The sequence below is a fragment of the Dipodomys spectabilis genome, unplaced genomic scaffold (genome assembly GCF_019054845.1).
Source record: "Dipodomys spectabilis isolate Male_0828 unplaced genomic scaffold, ASM1905484v1 ptg000009l, whole genome shotgun sequence".
Classification (NCBI taxonomy): Eukaryota; Metazoa; Chordata; class Mammalia; order Rodentia; family Heteromyidae; genus Dipodomys; species Dipodomys spectabilis.
In genome coordinates this window covers 17,777,872-17,799,019 of record NW_024870686.1, presented here as the reverse complement: position 1 = coordinate 17,799,019, position 21,148 = coordinate 17,777,872, and the positions used below count along the sequence as shown (strand labels likewise).

The window sequence follows — 21,148 nt, the reverse complement described above, 5'->3', positions numbered from 1 at the left end:
CCCGCACCCCGGCGCCCCTTTACCTTTTCACACGGCCACCTAACAGGGACCCCGACGGCCGCGGAACGCGTGGCTGCTCCGTGTTCCGAGCTTTTGTTTACTCCGGCAGCGTCGTGGGGCGGAGCCGCCCAGGCCAGGCCGCGTGGCCCAGCGGCGACCCCGGGTGCGCCCGGGCCCGGCCGGGGGGGGGGGGGGGGGCGGCCGCAGCCTACGGCTTCACAAAGCCAAGCCACAACGCCGCCGCCCGCCCGCCCCAGGCTCCAGCCGCGAGCTGGGACCGCCCGTCCTCGGGGGTGGGGGGGCGGAGAAGGAGGAGGAACGGGGTGGGGGACGCGGGGCGGGAAGCGCCGCGCACCCGCCTCCCCTCCCGGCGTCCCTTCCGCGGCTCGGCGCCGCAAAGCATCCTGGGAGGAACGGCTCGCACCGGAAGTCCGCGCGTGCGTGCGGCGGCGGCGGCGACGAGGTTATAAAAGCCCAGCCGCCGGCGGCAGGCGGAAGTGGGCGGTTCGGCTGCTCCGGGCGCTGGTGTTGGGCCTCTGGAGGGGCGTTCTCCGGACGGCCGCCGCTGTAGGCCGTGGTGACAGGGCCGTTGGCCTCCGCGCACCCTGCTCCTGCCGGTGCCGCGTCCGCTCCCTCGCGCCCTCCCTTCCCGTCCTGCAGGCCCAACATGGCGCAGGAGGTGTCGGAGTACCTGAGCCAGAACCCGCGGGCGGCCGCCTGGGTGGAGGCCCTGCGCTGCGAGGGCGAGACGGACAAACACTGGCGCCACCGCCGCGAGTTTCTGCTCCGCAACGCCGGAGACCTGGCCCCCGCCGGCGGCGCGGGCCCTGGGGCCGACGAGGCTGCGGACGCCGAGGGCGGGACCCGCCAGCGGCAGCTGCAGCAGCTCATCTCGTTTTCCATGGCCTGGGCAAACCATGTCTTCCTCGGGTGCCGGTGAGTGAGGTCGCGCCCCAGGCTCAGCCCTCGGAGCGGGGCCCTCGGCGCTCCCGGGCCGGGCCGGGCCCCGGGCAAGGGGAAGCTGTGAAGCGCGGGAATCGGCGGCACCCACCGCCTGCTCCGGGGCGGGGGGGGGGGGTGCGGGGGGAGAGGGCGACCCTGCGAGCAGTCTGCGGGGTTAGCCGAGCGGCCGCAGGTGGAGTCGGCGTGAAGCTGCAAAAGGCGTCTGTCGTAGACGCTGGATTTAAAGGCCGAGAAGCCCTGACCCACCGGCATTTGTTGGTGGGATTCCAGGAAACCATTCTTGGCGCTTGGGTTACGCTTGCTGGATGGCAAACCAGGAAACGCAGTTACTTTGGCTTTTTTTTTTTTTTGCTTTCGTTTTTGCACATTACAAGTAAAGAGTTTACGCGGGGCAGGGGGACCCACACATTTTATCAAAGCGATTTTTGCTTCTTTTTCAGGTATCCTCAAAAAGTTATGGATAAAATTCTTAGTATGGCTGAAGGCATCAAAGTGACAGATGCTCCAATCCATACAACAAGAGACGAACTGGTTGCCAAGGTGAAGAAAAGAGGGATATCGAGTAGCAATGGTTAGCAGATCATAGATGTGAACATACTTAGGAGTTTAGAAAATAAGTTTGATGTAATTAGGAATTGTTACTACTAATATTTTTTAACAAGTCAAAGTTTGTAAAATGTTATTAATCAAGTTCGAATGTTAAACTGTGTGTGTATGTGTTTTAGGCTCTGCATTTGAGTAGATTTTTGAAGTGTTATTGTCTGATGCTGTTAATTTAACATTAGAAATTGATGTTGTTCAACACTGGTATAAGAAACGAATGAAGTTACTCCACTTTTAAAGGAAACAAACTACTAGTCCCAAAATACTTTTTGCCTTATACCTTTATTTTAGTGAATGTCTTTTCAGCGATATGTATTGAGATATTCCTAGTAAAATCTCTTATGTTTTTCCTTCTTTATAGAAGGGGTAGAGGAGCCATCCAAAAAACGAGTCATAGAAGGAAAAAGTAATTCTGCAGCTGAGCGAGATCATGGAAAAGTTTCTGCCAAAACAGAACGTTCATCAGCTCAGCAGGAAAACAGTTCAAGTCCGGGCTCATCTGCCAAATCAGAGAGTAGTGGAAGTTCAGCTTGGAGCTCTGCCACCTCCAGTCAGCGGAGCTCTACGAGTGATGGAGATCGCACTGTTGCCAGCAAAAGTGGGAGCAACATTTCCTCTCAGGTAACAGCAGCAGGTTCTGGAAAAGCTTCTGGTTCGGGAAAAGCTGAACCAGAAGCTCTAGATAAACACAGTTCAGCATCATTTGTTTCTTCGTTGTTGAAATCCAGTGTGAATAGTCACGGGACCCAGTCATCTGATTCCAGACAGCAAAGTGGATCACCTAAAAAAAGTGCTTTGGAAGGCTCATCACTCTCAGTCTCTCAGAGCAGCGCAGAGATTGAGGTGCCCCTTTTGGGTTCCTCTGGAAGTTCAGAAGTAGAATTGCCATTATTGTCTTCTAAACCTAGTTCAGAGACAGTGTCAAGTGGGTTAACTTCCAAAACTAGTTCAGAGGCAAGTGTTTCATTATCAGTTTCTAAAAACAGTTCCTCAACAGGTACATCATTATTAACTCCCAAGAGCAGCTCAACAAATCCATCACTGCTAACCTCTAAAAGCACTTCCCAGGTAGCTGCATCACTGTTAGCTTCCAAAAGTAGCTCCCAGACCAGTGGATCTCTGATTTCCAAAAGCACTTCCTTAGCAAGTGTGTCCCAGCTAGCCTCTAAGAGCAGTACTCAGAGTAGCAGTTCACAATTGCCTTCTAAAAGTACTTCACAGTTAAGTGAGAGTTCGGTCAAATTCACTTGTTGCAAGTTAACCAATGAAGATGTCAAACAGAAGCAGCCCTTTTTCAATAGACTGTATAAAACAGTTGCTTGGAAGTTAGTAGCAGTTGGTGGCTTTAGTCCGAATGTGAACCATGGAGAGCTCCTAAATGCAGCTATTGAGGCCCTGAAAGCAACACTGGATGTCTTTTTTGTCCCATTAAAAGAACTGGCAGATCTGCCTCAAAATAAGAGCTCGCAAGAAAGTATTGTTTGTGAATTAAGATGTAAGTCTGTGTATCTGGGCACTGGCTGTGGAAAAAGCAAAGAAAATGCAAAAGCAGTGGCATCAAGAGAAGCACTGAAGTTATTTCTCAAGAAAAAGGTGGTGGTAAAAATATGTAAAAGGAAATACAGAGGCAGTGAAATAGAAGATCTAGTACTCCTTGATGAAGAGTCAAGACCTATTAACTTACCTCCAGCATTAAAACATCCTCAAGAATTAGTATAATATGTCCAAAATGTCACTGCTTACAGTATCTGGTATTTGAAGAGAAAAACTGGCTTACTTTTGTACAATATAAAACACAGGCTTTCACAAATTTTGTATTGCTTTTTTCCAGTTTTGCAGAAAATTTACATTCTAGTTGTCTTCACAAAAGTAGAAATTGTAAATAATTTGTGAATGACAGTATACATTAAAAGGTATGTATTAACAGCATACCAGTATGTTGTTTTATTTGCTGAAGAAAATACTGTCTTCTATTTTTAATGACACATTAGGTACGATATGTAGTTCTGTAGAATCTTAAAATTTTTGTAATACTTTGAATTTGGTGAAAATGTTAAGTTGTCTACCACGCTTTTTTTCTAGCTGAATAAACCACATCAAAGAAAAGGGGACCACAGTATTTGAATGTCTGAAAGTCTGTACAACTTGATTTTAAGAATGTTGCCCATAATGTTGAACATGTCTGTTAAATAAAAGAAAAATAGTTGCATCAGACTATTTTTATGAGAAGTTGTAAGCATTTTTAAGATAGAAAGCAGTGTAAAGTACTTGTTATTTTATTCTGAAGTTTAAAATTCACATGATTTTCATGCTGATTCTTTAAGCTGATTAATTTATGTTTTGAGGTAAAAATGCAATTTACACTTTTTCTTAATGACATAAATGTGGGTTTCTATATTAAGCATATTTTGTGACTACTGTTAACAGATTGATTTGTTTAGATATTAAATGCTTTAAGCTATTTTACCTTTCAAGAAGTTGTGTTTTTTTTTTACTCCCTAAGTCAGATCCAATTCTTGAAAATTGGCTACCAACCACTAGTCAAAGCAGATTGCAACCAAGTAAGTTTTATTTTTTATGGATAGGGAAGTAACAGTTCTGAAATCTGGAATGAGGTGGTATTTGTGACTCAAATCCTGAGAATAATACTGAGAAAGCTATTGAGAGCCATGTTCAGTTCCTTAGTGGATTGAATTGAATTATATCTGTTAGTAATGAAGTGGAATTTTGTTTGTCCTAGGAGATTCTGACTAATTATTTTAGTATTCCGTTTTCAAACTCTGGCTTAAGATGTTTGGGTATATTTGTGGCCTTTGGTTTTCTAGATAAGTGTTAGTAGATGCTACATACTGAACAATAATGGTGGTGATGTACCAAAAAAAGAACCTTTATGGGCCAGTTGTATTAGCCTCATAAGTAAGACAATTTATGTAAAGTGTATGGAAGTTATTTCTATTCTAGGAATAATCGATGAGAATGTTTTGGTTCTAAGGATATTTTATTGTGTACCAGAGCTAAAAAAATCCATATTCTGTAAATGTATTCTGATGTATTATAGGGAGCAATAACATGAATATATTACAAAGCACTTTTAATTCCCTTGTCTTGGGATATGTATTTTGTGAGACAATACTTATTAGAAAAGTGGGCCAAAGTACTAGAATAAATAAGTTTTTGAAATAAATCTTAGGTGACTTGTTAATTTTCTAAAATGGTTTGTTTTATATTGATATAGAGGTTATTGAAAATACTTTAATCTTCCTGGCATAAGAGCAAATTAAGCATTTGTTGTAATTTGTTGTAATCTGACTTAAGAGAAATACGTATTACATAATTCCTTAGGTACAGTCTCCCAATAGTGTGGTACAAAGAACAGGCTTTGGGGACTGTTCTTGGTTCTCTTGATAAACATGGAAACTTGGAATTGAATAAAATAGGAGTAATGTGTCCTGCGTAGGGCTGTGAAAATGAAATGAGAGACTACCTAACAGTACAGGTATATTATAGTTTAATATGTATTTAAGTATTCACACTTTCTCATAAGGCTTGCAGTAGCTATTCTCATTTGGGTAATTTTGAATAGGAAGAAAATGAAACAGGTAATTTGCTTAAAGAATTCCTAGTCTTTTTACTTCAGAACCCAAACCTGTAAGTCTTCTCTTGTCTTTTTACCAGATGAACAAGTTGCTGAGAAACCACATCAATAGTTTTTTCAAAAAACCAAAAACCAGTTATACTATCTTTCCAAAGCCCCTTGAAATAAATCACTGCAGAAATTCTGTTGATTTGGAGTGGGGGGAAAAGACTAGGTTTTAACTTAGGACCTTATCCTTGATCAGTTGGCTCTCCACTAGAACTATACCTCTAGCTCAGCTTTTTTATTTTTTTATTTTTTATTTTTGCTTATGTGGTGCTGAGGAATCGAACCCAGGGCCTCTGGCATGCAAGGCAAGCGCTCTACCCCTGAGCCAACTTCCCAGCCCCTCTAGCTCAGCTTTTTGCTGGTTATTTTAGGGATGGAGTCCAGTGTACTCTCCTGCTCAGACTGCTTTTGAACCAGGAACCTGTAGGTCTCAGCCTCCTTAGTAGCTGGGGTTATAGGTATGAGACACACCTGGAAGAATTTTTTTTGTGTTACTGGCTTTTAACCTTTGGGTTTTGTATTTGCCAGACAAGTGCTTTCCCTCTCCTCTAGTCCAACTTTTTGCTGATTATTTTGGCATTTCTGATCAGGCTGGCTTTGAGCCAAGAGCCTTGGAGAAGTTAGATGGCCCCTGGGTTCAAGCCCTAGCACTGACTAAAAAGACCAAAAAAAAAAAAAAAAAACCCTCAGTAAACTTTAAACTTTAAGGGGCTGGAAGTATAGTTCAGTGGTGGAATGTTTGCTTGGCATTCCTTGGTGTGATCCTGAGCATTCTCCCCTCCCCCCCCCAAAAAAAATTGGAAGGTATTTTTAGATGTATTTATATAATTTGGGACAGTGATATAGTCAGTAATGAATGTTTGAAACATATGTAATGACCCCTGTCTCATTGTTGATAACCTAAGGAAAAAATGGTTCTCACGGAATAACAACCAAGTTTCAGAGAAGCATTTTTACTTCTGTTACCAGTGTGCCCTGATAGCAGAGCATACATACAGATGGAGTTAACACATGCTCAGCAACCTGTAGTTTGGAAACCAATATAGTTTACAATACTTAGTGCACTTTTCTCATATTATTGAATACACATAAGAAAGAAATGAGATAAAATAAGGACACTAATTTTTTTAAGGACATTATTTTGAAATATCTTTTCCCATGTGATTTACATTTGCAAGCAAACATTGTGCTAGTATGTCTCCTATATAAGGTAGGAATTTTAATTGTACAAAGGAGTTGCCATTAAGTAAAGCAGTTTATGAATGTAATGTGTCTTGATCAATGCAGCCTGGAAAAATGTGAAGATAAAAGAAGCAGGTATTTCAGCCACGGGTCCTGACCGCTGTAGTGTGAATTTTGCCTGTGTCCAATAACACTGAGGTAGAAGAATGAATTAGTAAGTCTGATGTTTTTATATGCTGGCTATAATCAAACTGTTTATTAGGACTCTAAGAAACCAGAGCAAAGGCAGCTTAAAAATACTGTGGCATCAGGATCCTAAGTTCAGAGCTACTTAGTTGCACAGCATCAGGGAGAGCCATTTACAAGAGTGCTACTTGGAGTTGTGGAAAAAACAGTCCTTTTTGGAGGCCTTGAAATTGTCTAAAGTTATTAGGAAACATTTTTAAAGCAATTTGAAATGGTGCTTCTATGAAGCATGTTCATGAAGGTATAGGATCTGCTAAAATTACTTGCTAAAGCAGGAGACTATTCATACTTGGGACACAAATTACTTCGCCCAACACATTCTTGTACAGGAGGAATTATTTCAAGATTAGCCTAAAATCAAGTCGTATGAGAATAAGGCTATATGAGTTGTGGGTTTGTTTTCCTATTCACACATGGGGAAAGTTCAAGAATTAGGCAGGTAAAGATTGAGCTCACATTGAATAAAATTTGAATGCCAGCTCTGTGTTCTCTACAAGTAGAAAATGTCCCTTAATTACATATGGAATGATACAACTACTTAAAGATAATAAAATATTTTCAAATCATTTGAAGTAACAATGTAGCTAATGATCCTATTAAAGCTCTTAAAATTATGTTGTTATCTTTAATTGTGTAAAGGAGTTCCTGTTCAACAAATCATTTTGTAAGTACAACACATCTTGATGTTATCCCTTTCTCTATTTTCAAAACTAATGGCTGGGGCCAACTGCAACAGCCTTGAGATATTTCATGTTTTCCTAATGTATGAATTTTATTTTGTTGACAGGTAAGGACACTGGGGAAAAAAATAATTTCAAAAAAATTAAAAGCCATTGTTAGACTTAAAAATCATTTTTATTTAGGAGCAAGAGTTTTTCATTAAATATACAGTTTGCTAGTGTTTAAAACAAAAAGAATACTTTCCAAGTGGGAGATTATGGGCATAATATAAACATTTTAAGAGTAACCAAAATCTATTTAAAAAGAAGACACATACAAAACAAATCATACAGTGACATCTTGATAAACATAAAAGGAAAAGTCAGGGCTGGGAATGTAGCTTAGTGGTAGAGTGCTTGCCTAGCATGCATGAAGCCCTGGGTTCAGTTCTCAGTACCACAAACAGAAGTGACACTGTGGTTCAAGTGATAGAATACTATCCTTGAGTAAAAGAAGCTCAGTGCCCAGGACAGTTCCCAGGCCCTGAGTTCAAGCTCCAGGACTAGCAAAAAAAAACCCCACAAATTAAGGCAAAACTAACACAAAGCATATCTATCTCAAAAAATAATTTTCAGATCAAACCTCAAAGCACAATACAACCATGCCCAGGAAACAAAAGCATGCAGATAGTTTGAAAATAAGATTGCATGAATATAGCAATAAAAGTAAAAAGTATCAGAAGAGATAATGGGTGTAAGATGCAACACTGCCTTGCAAATAGCAAGTATAATGTTGGCAAGTCACACCAAAAAGAGCAGGAATTGGATTCATGCTGTCAGATAAGGTAGAATTAACTTCTGAAGAATGCCACTTCACAATGGTAAAAGGCATAATTCACAGTATAGATCTAACAGTTATGAATAAACCCCAAAAAGTAGAGAACTGACATTTAACATGAAAAAGAGATAGGAAGACCTGAAATACAGATGTATGTTGATGCTCAGTCACTTCCCATGGTCCACGGCATATCAATTGGACAGAAAACAAAGCTAAACAGGCTGTAATACAATTAATTAAACATATATGCAAATATATGAAGTATTTGTGGCAAGTCTCATACGAAATATAATTGTAGTTAGAGATTAGAAACTAACCTTAGAAACTAACCACTCAAATCTGGCATAAGGGTTGTTTTGAAGGTGTGGGGGAGGTGGGGTGTTAAGTTGCCTGGACTAGTTTGCAACTCAATCTCCCAAAACTTCAGCCTCCGCAATAGCTGCGCTTATAGGCATATGCCATTGTACCAAGCTTGGCATCTGGAAATTTCAAAACATTTTAAAACTAACAAAAATAGAAGATACTGCATTTTGAATGTATGGGATATAGCTTAAGTAATGCTTAGATTCTAAGTCAAAATAAGAAACAAACTAGCAGTTCAAGGGGAAAAAAAAAACAACAAAAAAACTCTGGGCACTGGTGGTTTGCATCTGTAATACTAGCTACACATGAGACCAAGATTGGGAGGAATGTGGTTCTATGTCAGCCTGTGGAGAAAAGTGAAATTTGCCAACATGGACATGTGGGTCTGGCAGCGTTTTACTGTGGTTGGTGTCCAGGAAATTGTATATGAACCTTCCTTCATAATCTCCTGGGTTGTTTTTTGGCCGGGGGGGGGGGGGGGGGGGGGGGGGGGGGGGGGGGGGGAGGGGGGGGGGAGGGGGGGGGGTTTGTTTGTGTGGTGTTTTTGCCAGTAATAGGTCTTAAGGCTCACACTTGCTGGGCTTTTTCACTTACAGCTGGCATTTAACCATTGGAATCATGCTCCATTTACAGCTTTTTGCTGGTTCATTAGATAAGAGTCTCATGGATTTTTCTGCCTGGGCTGACTTTGAAATGGGATCCTTAGAGTTCAGCCTCCTGAGCAGTTAGGACTACAAGACTGAGCCACTGACACTTTGCAGGAAGTGATTCTTGATGATGAGACTTGGGAATATCGAAGTGTTTTGTATCAGTTTGTTGTTCAGAGAACCATCTAGCAATTTTGTATGTATGCTTATACTAGGGTTTCAACTCAGGGTCTTGTCTTCTTGCTCAGTTCTTGTTCACATATGACATTCTACCTACTTGAGCCATGTCTCCAGTTCTGCCTTTTTGACCTGCTAACTGGGGGTGAGTCCTCTGGTTTTGTCTGCCTGGCTTGACTTTGAACAAGATCTTCAGATCTCAGCTTCCTAATAACTAGGATTACAGGAGTGAGAAACCTGTGCCCAGTCCACCTAGCAATTTGAAATATTTGATGTCTTTATAATTTAGTCATTCTTGATTTCTAGATTTCAAAGACTTTGGCTTTGTTTGGGAAGGTTGGTCTTTGGCCAGTCCTAGGGCTTGAACTCAGGGCCTAGGCACTGGCCCTAAGCTTTTGCTCAAGGCTAGCACTCATCACTTGAGCCACGGCTCCACTTCTGGATTTTTGTGGTTAATTGGAGATAAAAGTCTCACAAACTTTCCTACCCAGGCTGGCTTTAAATCACAATCCTCAGATCTCAGACTCCTGAGTAGCTAGTTTGAGAAGGACTAATTTCAAATTTATTCCATTTGTGTTGCTCTGTAATAGCTTGTCTGACACTTCTTTGCCTCTCTTCCACTACCCACCCCAACACTAAAGAAAAATAAGGTGCATCCTAGTTACAGTAATGACTTGTGAACTTTTTATTTTCTTCTTTTGTGAAAGGAATTGAGTTTGTACTTGGTTTATTTTCTATGAATGACAGTAAGTCATTAAGGCCATTCCCTGTACACAGATGCAGGTTAAAAGCTACTTAATTGAGTGGCTTCCAATCACTTTCCTGGAGTCTAGTTCTCTGAAAGATTTAGTAGGTGGCAGGTTTTTCTAGGGAAAGCTACACTTGCTTGCTGCTTTCCTGGAGGTCCCCCACTGCTCTGAGAACATTGCCTGTGCTCAGAAATGCAGAGCAGATCCTATACTGCCTGGTAGGTCTGTGCATGTACACTGATGACACTGGCATACAGCTACAAATAGCTGTATTTATTAACTTTTTTATTCCCTTGTCAGTAACTTTGATGGTACTTACCAATAACAACAAAATATGAGTTCTATCATAATTTTTTTCTTACACTGCAGATAAAAAATTTTTCTATCTAAAAATTCTAGAACTCATATCTATATCCAGACTGGTCATCACCTCTGGGTCTCCTATGCCAATCTGGTTTTGGTGCAGAACCACTATACAACACACAGAAAACACTGGAACAGAACAAGTTCAGTAATTCCAGTAACTGGCTCCTTCCTTATCAATATTGGAGCTTTCCTGTCTTTGGACATAAAAGGCATAATAGTCTGAAGAACACAGACTTGAATAGATCTAAACATTTTAAAATTTCAAATCTACACCTAAATATTTTCTGCTACTATCAGACAGTTGATGAATAAAAATAAACCCGGAAAGAACATGGAGAGTTTAAGACTGACCCCGACTGACCACAGCCTGATGGCTTACATCCTTCAGGTCTCCATTCAGAATGTACATTCCAAAGAACCTTCTTTGGCCATATCATTCAATAAAATAATTCTCATCTAACCACATTATCTTTAAGCTCTCTCTCCCCTCCCCCTCTTTTTATCTCTCTGCGGGTACTGGGGTTTGAACTCAGGGTTTCTTGCTCATTTAGTTCATTTGGACTAGTTGAACAAGTACCTAGGAGGATGTGGGAAAGTATTTTGACAACAGGAATAAGATATTTGGATTACAAAGGAAGAAAAATTTTAGGAAGATCATGTTAGATTAGAAAATCTGGAAATGAAAAAAAAAATCTGGAAATGTTTCCCATGCTACCTGGTAGAACTGCAGAGCAAAATGTGTTTCCTTCCATTCCAACACACTGGCAAGATTCTCTTCATTTTTTTTTTTTCTTTTTTTTTCTCTTCACTTTTTTAAGGAAGAGAAAATTTGTAGCTGTAGTCAGGTAGTTCATTCTAGGTAAGATTCACTGCATACTCCCTGGACAAATTCTTTTTTTTTTTTTTTGTCGGTCCTGGGGCTTGAACTCTGGGCCTGGGCACTGTCCTTCAGCTCTTCAGCTCAAGGCAAGCGCTCTACCACTTGAGCTACAGCACCACTTCGGGTTTTCTGGTGGTTTATTGGAGATAGGAGTCTCACAGTCTTTCCTGCCCGGGCTGGCTTTGAACCGTGATCCTCAGATCTCAGCCTCCTGAGTAGCTAGGATTACAGGCGTGAGCCACCAGCGCCCGGCTCCCTGGACAAATTCTAACTGCTTTAAATGTACAATGAGTGAGAATTTCACTGTAAGAGTTGACTTATTTTTTTTTCACAGCAAGTTGAATATTTATTTAAAAATAAATCTCAAAAAATATTTACAGAACAGGAAGAGGGGCGTGTACAAAAGAGTTGACTTATAGTGCGAGCTTTTCTAGGTTAACAAGCAAGAACACAGGCAAAAATTTTCATTTCAATTTTGATTTCAAATTAACCTAAAGAGATAGTATTTGTACAACCAATATAAACACAAGTATCATTATAAAGAAGCAAATTCTTTCTAATTTCAAAAATAATGGATAAAGCCCTGTATGATTCTTAGTACTGAAGAAAAAACAGAAAAGGGGGATAGGTAGGAGGAAAAATTTTAGAAAAAAAAAAGGTATTAGTTTTAAATAGGGAAGGAACTCTAACAATATGCATATTATATACCATGCATCATATATCATTATTGTTTTACATAGTAGAAATTTTCAATAAGACTTCTGTGGAAACTCAGGTAAGTTTTGAAAAAATATGAAATTTAAAGGAAGGAAAACCTTTTCTACCTGTATTATTGACATCTTTCAACATGCTCATTGTAGGGAAAGAGCATTACACAAATAGGCTCTAGGTTCCCACAGCACAGGACTGACTGGCAGGGGAAGTTTTTCAATAAGGAGATAGTTTGGCCACCAGAGGGCAGCATAAGAGCACTGATTTCTTGGCGGAGAATAAATTTTAAAAGGAAAAAGCAGATACTGACTTACTCAATTTAAGTATTAGTACCAAACACATAAGAAGTTCACATTCACTCGAGGACAGAATGTCAGTAACTGGTGTCAAAAGCTGCCTCCTTCCAAGTTTCAACAAACGTTACATTTTTCTCTTCTTTCTCACTTCTGGTCACCATTCTTATTATGGTTGATCATTTCCTAAGTGGAACAAACAAAAAAGTGTCAGCCAGGCAGCGGTGGCTCACACCTGTAATCCTAGCAACTGGGAAGGCTGAGATCTAAGGATCACAATTCAAAGCCAGCCTAGGCATAAAAGTCTGTGAGACTTATCTCTAATAAAAACTACCAGAAAAACCACAAGTGGAATGGTGGCTTAATTGGTAGCATGCTAGCCTTGAGCAAAAAAATCTCAGGGACAGTGCCCAGGCCTTGAGTACAAGCTCCAGGTCCAGCACACTAAGAAGCATCATTAATCCTTATACACATAACTTCACGTTTCTTTTGCCAGTGTCATTGCTGGAAGTTATTTTCTCTCTTGGCCTACAAACCTAAATTATTTATCACTTGATCATTTACAAAAAGAGCATAGACTCCTGATTTTACCCATTATCATCTCTTCTTGCAGAACTCAAAAGATTCCAGGCCACCATCATACCTCTTGGCTACTGGGCCTGTTTTCCCTTTCTCAAACCCATAAAGTCTTTCCTGAAGGCTTGGATCCTGGCTGTATCGTCCATCTGCAGTTTTTAAAGATTCTTCCTTGTCCTTCTGCTCTCATAGTAAGTGCAACTTTCTAGAATGAATATCCTTCATGGCCATTTGACATTTGACCTTTCAATAAAAGGAATTTTCAACACTATCCTCATCTACTTTTTTTTTTGGGTCTGGTTGTGGGGCCTGAACTCAGGGCCTGGGCGCTGTCCCTCAGCTCTTCAGCTCAAGGCTAGCGCACTACCACCTGAGCCACAGCGCCACTTCCGGCTTTTTTCTTTTTGCTTATGTGGTGCTGAGGAATCGAACCCAGGGCCTCGAGCATGCAAGGCAAGCGCTCTACCACTGAGCCACCTTCCCAGCCCTATCCTCATCTACTTTGAATGATATTCACATTTCCCACAACAGTACATGATCATGCATTGTTTTTATCTCCCTTATGAGTATGGTTAGTTTTCATGGTCTTTATAAATTCTGATTACCTTAATGTTTTTTCCGGAAATGGTTCTTTTCAGTAAACCAGGAGGAAATTGTCCTAAATACTCTACAATACAGTGTGCATTTAATATTGCTGAAAATGAGATGGAAAAAGTAAGAATATTACCATTTGGGGGGGTAATAATCCAATTTTTTTTTTTTTTTTTTGTCGGTCGTGGGGCTTGAACTCTGGGCCTGGGCGCTGTCCCTCAGCTCTTCAGCTCAAGGCTAGCGCTCTACCACTTGAGCTACAGCGCCACTTCCAGTTTTCTGGTGGTTTATTGGAGATAGGAGTCTCACGGTCTCTCCTGCCCGGGCTGGCTTTGAACCGTGATCCTCAGATCTCAGCCTTCTGAGTAGCTAGGATTACAGGGGTGAGCCACCAGCGCCCGGCTAATAATCCAATTTTTAGCCTTGCTAGTTAGGCATGTGCTTTTCCTCTTCAGCCACATCTTCAGCCTTCTCAGAGTTTTTTTTTTTTTTGTATCCTGTTATGTTTAATGTTAGAGAAAAACACAAATAGAAAAAGCTAAAGTAAGCTGGGCATTGGTGGCTCAGGCTTGTAATCCTAGCTACTCAGGAGGCTGAGTTCTGAGGATCATGGTTTGAAGCCAACCCCAGGCAGGAAAGTCTGTGAGGCTCTTTATCTCCAATTAACCCCCAGAAAACCAGAAGTGGCACTGTGGCTCAAAGTGGTAGAGCACTAGCCTTGAATGCAAAAGCTCAGGGCCAGCACCTAGGCACCCAGGCATGCGCGCACGCGCACACACACACACACACACACACACACAAAGTAATGAGTCTTCCTAGTAATCACAAAATTAAGAACAACCATCAGAAACTTTACAACCTTGTGGTTTATCTTTTTTCTTTCCGTTTATTCAACTTCTATTGATTGGACACTGCATAGAACTCAACAGATAGGGTTTCTGAAGAAAAATAACTTGAGAGCATAGTAGTGGAAAAGGTAAAAGTTATAGTACCATGACTTCTGAGGTTTTCTGCTCAAGGGTAATGCTCTATCACTTAAGCCACAGATTCACTTCTGGCTTTTTGTTGGTTAACTGGAGATAAGAGTCTCATGGGGCTGGGAAGGTGGCTGAGTGGTAGAGTGCTTGCCTTGCATGCATGAGGCCCTGGGTTCGATTCCTCAGCACCACATAAGCAGAAAAAAAAGCCAGAAGTGGCACTGTGACTCAAATGGTAGAGTGCTAGCCTTGAGCTGAAGAGCTGAGGGACAGCGCCCAGGCCCAGAGCTCAGGCCCCATGACTGGCAAAAAAAAAAAAAAAAAAAAAGTTTCATGGATTTTCCTGACTAGCCTGGTTTCAAACACCAATCCTCAAATCTCAGCCTCCAGAGTAGCTAGGATTACAGGTGTAAATCACCAGTTCCAGGCCTGCTACTAAGACTTTTAACACTTTCTCCCTATACTTTTTTTAATCCCACTTGAGGATACTAATTAGAAAATTGCTGTGAAAGGATTTAAGAGCTTAGCATTGTGCCAAGCTTCAAATCTTCATATTATATACATTGGATATTAAAAGGCAATTGTTCGGTTTAGATTACCTGATTACCTGTAAAACACTTGAGATGACCCAACTATCATTAATGTGGCACCTATAATGACAGAATACCTTGGTATCCTTAAAAAAAAAAAACTACACTAATGGTTATAATAGCTATTACAAGGCTGAATAACTTTCTAGCAACAATTTACTGTTAAGTAAAATTTTAAGTTTCACAAGGAAAAATCAGATGAGATTTTCAATTTTGAACATCCAGTATAAATCTCTTCCCTAAATTTTAATCCTTTTGCCTGTTTTTAGGAAATATAATTGCATAATTCAAACTCCTTCAATACTGTGACCTACTTCCCCCTTGCTGTTATAAATGGCTCACGTAACTATGGTAACCATCTAGGGAACTGAATGTTTTTCTGGTCAGCATTATGCAAAGCGCATTATATGTTTTATTTTTTTCCTCTTTGTAATAACCAAGGGGATAATATGTTTGCTATTTTCTTGGTGATGGGAATGTTTTATTACACAAAATTTCTTCCTGACAATAATCTTAGCTATTCACAGTCATTTCATTAAAAGGTTTTAGAACTATCTTTTGCTAATAGTTATACTAAATGCTACCAGAACAGAGAACTCCAGGCTTTAGTGCTGCTCCTGAGCTTTTTGCTCAAGGCTAGCATTCTACCACTCAAGCCTTTTGACAGTTTAAATGGAGGTAAGTATCTCATGGACTTGCCTGCACAGGCTGTCTTTGAACCATGATTCTCAGATCTCAGCCTCCTGAGTAGCTAGGATTACAGGCATGAGCCACCAATGTCTGGCCCCTACATTAATTTTAAATATGAACTGTCTACCATAAAAATAGCCTGATATTGCTTAGATTTCTAGTTTTCCAACTAGAGAATCTGGAATTTTCTTAACTTTGTCCTTTAATCCAAGTAAGCATTTCCTCAAAGGAAGAAAACTGTAAAATAGAATTACATCTTGGAAATATACTTAGATATTGAGAACTTATCTTCAGTTTGTGGTGACTTTGATTTTTTTTTTTACTTTTTTTATTAATTGCTGTAATATTAGCTGTACTTAAATAATAAAGTATTTAAATTCTTTTAAAATAAGCTAAATGGAGATTTAGACTAGGATTTTTCTTTTTTTGTCGGTCGTAGGGCTTGAACTTTGGGCCTGGGTGCTGTCCCTCAGCTCTTCAGCTCAAGGCGAGCGCTTTACCACTTGAGCTACAGTGCCACTTCCGGTTTTCTGGTGGTTTATTGGAGATAGGAGTCTCACGGTCTCTCCTGCCCAGGCTGGCTTTGAACCGCGATCCTCAGATCTCAGCCTCCTGAGTAGCTAGGATTACAGGCTTGAGCCACCAGCGCCCGGCCTAGACTAGGATTTTTTTAAAGTTTCCTTTTGTACTAATAAATTAACGTTTTCTGGCTTTTATCAGGATATTTTAAAATGCTTCACTGAACAAATTAGTCTAATTAATACAAACTTCTAGATCATTACAGATTTATGTTAAATACAACTAAATTTCCACTAACAATTGGTGATCTTTTAATGTGAAGATTCATTTAAAGTGCTTTTCTTTTTCACTTATTTAGTGCTAGCACTAGGGTTTGACCTCAGAGCCTGGACACTGTCCCTTAGCTTTTTCACTCAAGGGTTGGCATTCTACCACTTGATTCACAGCTCTACTTCTGGCTTCTTGCTGGTTAGACATAAGAATCTCACGGATATTCTTGCCTGGGCTCACTGTGAACTGTGATCCTCAGATATTGGACTGTATAACTAGGATTACAGGCTTGATCCACAGGTGCTCAGCTCCAAGTGATTGTCTTGAATTTTCTCATTTTATAATGGTGTTTTAAAACTATTCAAATATTTTCCTTAGAAAAACACTGCTATTTGTTTCACTGAATAAAACAGAAAATTAACTTCTTACTGCTGAAGAAAAGACTACACTTAACCAAACAAAATATATGGAACTTGTTTTCACCGGATTAAACAACTCAAATATACTAAGATTAAATGAGACAAGAGAAAGTTTGGTTTGGATACTAAATGATAGTAAAGAATTATGGGGTTAGAGTTATGGTAATGTGGGTGTTTTGGGGTTTTTTTTTGTCAGTCATGGGGGTTTGAACTCTGGGCCTGGGCGCTGTCCCTCAGCTCTTCAGCTCAAGGTGAGCACTCTACCACTTGAGCCACAGCACCACTTCACTTCTGGTTTTCTAGTGGTTTATTGGAGATAAGAGTCTCATGACGGTCTTTCCTGCCCACGCTGGCTTTGAACCGTGATCCTCAGATCTCAGCCTCCTGAGTAGCTAGGATTACAGGCGTGAGCCACCAGCACCCGCTTGGATGTTTAAAAAAAAAACAAAAACAAAAACAAAAACAACTTGACATTTTGCATTGAAACTCTCTTGCATGGCTAACGATAATTAGAAATGAAAATAGAAATATATTTAAAATTAAAAATAATTTTAAAATGCATTAGCTGGTAATGGTAGTCTACAGTTCCAGCTGTCAAGAGATTGAGGTCCAAGGATCATAAGCTCAAGGCTATCCTGGGCTACAGAGTGAGTTCAAAGCCAACCTGGGCCACATAGACTCTGCCTCAAAAAAACCAAAGCTAAAATAAAACTGTTATCTTTTATCTATTCATATTTCAATAGGTAAAATTTTAATAATCTAATAAAGGTAAAGGAGATTCGAGTATCATAGGCCATATACTGATAATGTTGAAGTTGTGTGTTTGAGAATTTCCATCATAAAAAGTTAAACTGAGTGCTAGAAGAAAATGACTTTAAATTTAATTGGCCTGACTACTTGCTAGTGTTTTTAATCAGCATGAAGTTGCTCTCTCTCCTCACAAGGAATAGTGTGAAGGCATAAACAGAGGCCTCTTCTAACAACTGACTTAGAATTTAAAGCTAACTTATTTAGGATACACTTATTTAGGAGCATCTTACCTTCTTCAGTTCCAGTTGGGTTTATGGGTAAGTATTCCTTACCCACTCCTGGGCTGCTTTCACATGCAAGTCAGAAATAGCTTTAAATTAACTCTTAGAACAATATGAAATAATTCATACATGCACATGTTACAGTATTTTATATATATAAAAAAAAGCTGGTTTATACCAGCTGAATAAGAACTATTATTTGGATTTTTTGGTTCTTTTTTAATATATTTTATTTATTTATTAATTTTTTGGGTACAGTTGTGGGGCCTGAACTCTGGGCCTGGGTGCTGTCCCTCAGCTCTTCAGCTCAAGGATAGCACTCTACCACTTGAGCCACAGAACCACTTCCAGCTTTTTTTTTTCTGCTTATGTGGTGCTGAGCAATTGAACCCAGGGCCTCATGCATGCAAGGCAAGCGCTCTACCACTGAGACACCTTCCCAGCCCCAAGTGATTTTTTTTTTTTTTTTTTGGGTTGGTCATGGGGCCTGAATTCTGGGCCTGAGCCCTATCCCTCAGTTCTTCAGCTCAAGGCAAGCATTCTACCATTTGAGCCACAGCACCACTTCTAGCTTTTTCTGCTTATGTGGTGCTGAGGAATCGAACCCAGGGCCTCATGCATGCAAGGCAAGCTCTCTACCACTGAGCCACCTTCCCAGCCCTTGGATTTTTTTTTTGCTTCTTTCAGTCTATTCAACAGAATTATAAGGATGAAAGTAATTCTGCTAATGTCTCCTAGCCTATATTTATTGTTCCTTTCTTTCATTGTGCTTTATGAGGCTGGCATGCTGCAGCATTGCCTTTTCTCTGTTCCTATGCAAGTCGTTTGTCTGTGAATCACTTACCAAGCTGAATAAATCCATAGGTACAGTCTGTATCTAATCTGAATAACAAGGCATCTTGCATAGTTTTGGTCCTTCAGTAAGGATTGGCTGAATCAAACTGCTGATGATGCAAAAACTCTAGGGTTCAGGTTAAAAAAAATAAAATAAAATTCAGTTTTTAAGTACTGTGTGTGTGTGTGTTTGGGGGTGGGAGGTTTTCCTGGGGCTAAAATCCAGTAAACAGTCACTGTTTTCTCCTCGGGTAAGCCGAAAGATTTAAAGAACGAAATAAACTAGGCAACAGTGGCTCCTGCCTGTAATCACAGCTGGAAAGAAGCTGAGATCTGAGGATTCCAGCCAGCCTAGCCTGCAAAGTCCATGAGCCTCGGCCAGCCGGGACGCGAGAGTCAATGAGAGTCATCACCAATTAATCTCCAAAAAGCTGGAAGTGAAGCTGTGGCTCAAGTGGTACAGCACTAGCCTAAGGGACAGCTCCCCGGCCCCAGTACCAAGAGGAAAAAGAAAAGACACCAATAAATCTCCCCCGTGAGAGTCTCAGAAATACAACCCACAGTGCCGAATGGGGCTGACCATAAACAAGGGGTCAATATTGATGTCATCAAGATGTGGAATCCCCTGACAGGCTTCGTTTTAGTTTAAGTCTCCGGAGCTCGAGACCTTTGCAAGTCAATGGCTTTTAACAGCTGTGTCGGAAGCGCCACAGGTGGCACCTCACGGCAAACCCGACTCCAGAAACACCCTAAACCCGTCACTCACGTTTCCGTTCGGCGGGCAGTTAAGGTTTGTTCATATAGGCATTGCATTAAAACTCTCCGTGTATTCGTTCGGTAGAACCGACTTTAACCATAAAATAAAACCCGCACACTGTTACTCCCACCGAAAGGGTATCCGTAACGTCAGCTCCTCCGCCGGGCACTGCACTTACACCACGCAGAGATTAAGCCCTGCCAGCCGCTCACGCCCACCGACAAGGCCCTGGGGCCCGCGGGCCACGGAGGGCGCGGACCACCACGGACCGGCCGGACCCCTCTTTCTCTCTTCTCGTTGTCGTCCTAGGATAAAACCAAAACCAAACTAAGACACAAGGTCTCGAGGTGTCCCCTTACTCGGCCCACACACCCGCGGCGGCGGGGGATGCTCGTTCACGGCTCGATCCCGGAGACGGTCGGCCGGACGCCGTCCACGGCATCCCTTCTCCCCCGCCGACGACCGACGAGCCCTGACAACCATCCCCGCGCGGGAAAGGGGCCCGAGCGGACTGCAAAGCCAAAAGGACACGCAGGGAGGGACGGGGGACTGGGAAAGCGCCGTCTGCCTCCCGGCCAGCGCCCCCTCCCCGGTGCCCGGCCGGCCGCCGCGCAGCGACCCTAGGCGGGCCGGCGACCCCCGGGCAGAGCCGAGGCGGCGGCGGCGCGGCGGGAAGCCGCCGCCACGCATGCCGGGAGCCTCCCCGCTGCACGCTGGGTAGCGTAGTTCCCGAGACCCTCACTCCGGGTTGTTCAACCACCCCGCTGCTCCTTTTAAGGCTCGCAAGGGGCCGCGCTTGACCCGCCTGATGAGGATAAAAGTCGGTCACACCGAGCCGCGAGGACAGAACCAAGGTTTCCTCCTCTCCGTGGGAAGGGCAGAGGCGAGAAGCCCAACGCCTGTCCTCTCAGGTCCCATTCAGACACTGGGCGAAGGGGCGGGCGCAGCCGTGCTTCCCCTTTAAGAGGAGGCGGGGCGCCGCTGCCGTTTGGCCTCTCTGTGCACCTCCCCCTCACTCGCCCAGGGCTGACGGACCAATCGCCCGGGCGGCGGCGGGAAGGCGGGAGAATGCGAACCCTTCGGTAGGGCGGTAGGGGCGGGACCCCTGCCTTATTAGGAGTGAGGCCTGCGCAGGCGCAGACGCGACCGCCGCGGAGGGGCGGGGCCAGCGGGCTGAGAGAGTCTGTCGGACAGGCACGGAGGGTGGCGGAGCGGAGAGTCGCCAGCGAGCGGGCTTGTCATGGGGATCCGGGCTAGTAGGCGGCGCGAGTAGCATCTGGGGACTCCGAGAAGGGCAGGAAGTGTCCGCGCCGGGGACCACCGCCAGCTCGGCGGGGGGCTGCGGGGGGGGGATCCCCGCTGCCGTGGTCCTGGGGACCGGGAGGAGGAGAGAGGAGGGAGTCCTGGTCTCGCCCCGCCCCCGGGCTGGTTACGGCGGGGGCGGGGAGTGAGAGCTGCTTTCGGGGGGGAGTGGAGATCGGGGGACTCGGCGGTGCCCTCCGGAGCGGCGGCCGTGTCCCCGCGGCGCCGGGCCGCCGAGCGGAGCGCCGCGGCTGCTGCATGCGTGGCTGCTG

The 21,148-nt window shown here is 42.8% G+C and overlaps 1 protein-coding gene and 1 long non-coding RNA gene across 3 annotated transcripts; one reads left to right on the top strand and one right to left on the bottom strand.

Moving 5' to 3' along the window:
• The first annotated feature begins 455 nt into the window (after positions 1-455).
• LOC122126356 (CDKN2A interacting protein) lies at positions 456-4,040 on the top strand. 2 transcript variants are annotated; one of them, XM_042701005.1, is made up of 3 exons: positions 456-936; positions 1,404-1,503; positions 1,928-2,014. In XM_042701005.1, the coding sequence occupies exons 1-3, from the start codon at positions 668-670 to the stop codon at positions 1,934-1,936; spliced, it is 378 nt and encodes a 125-aa protein (XP_042556939.1). In that variant the 5' UTR covers positions 456-667; the 3' UTR covers positions 1,937-2,014. The 2 variants fall into 2 exon arrangements, with proteins under 2 accessions (XP_042556939.1, XP_042556936.1); XM_042701002.1 differs by having other exon boundaries at positions 484-936; positions 1,404-1,534; positions 1,928-4,040.
• Positions 4,041-11,651: 7,611 nt separating this feature from the next.
• On the bottom strand, positions 11,652-19,865 carry LOC122127067. Its single transcript, XR_006151074.1, has 4 exons — positions 19,753-19,865; positions 18,828-18,944; positions 13,502-13,590; positions 11,652-12,506 (listed from the first exon to the last, which is right to left on the bottom strand). It is a non-coding gene; the product is annotated as an uncharacterized LOC122127067 (long non-coding RNA).
• Between the last annotated feature and the right edge of the window lie 1,283 nt (positions 19,866-21,148).

Excerpts from the sequence above, each read along its gene's own strand:
- LOC122126356 (XM_042701002.1), top strand. The coding sequence starts at position 668 with ATGGCGCAGGAGGTGTCGGAGTACCTGAGCCAGAACCCGCGGGCGGCC. Across the intron at positions 937-1,403 it reads CATGTCTTCCTCGGGTGCCG|GTATCCTCAAAAAGTTATGG; the intron begins GTGAGTGAGGTC and ends CTTCTTTTTCAG. Across the intron at positions 1,535-1,927 it reads AGGGATATCGAGTAGCAATG|AAGGGGTAGAGGAGCCATCC; the intron begins GTTAGCAGATCA and ends CCTTCTTTATAG.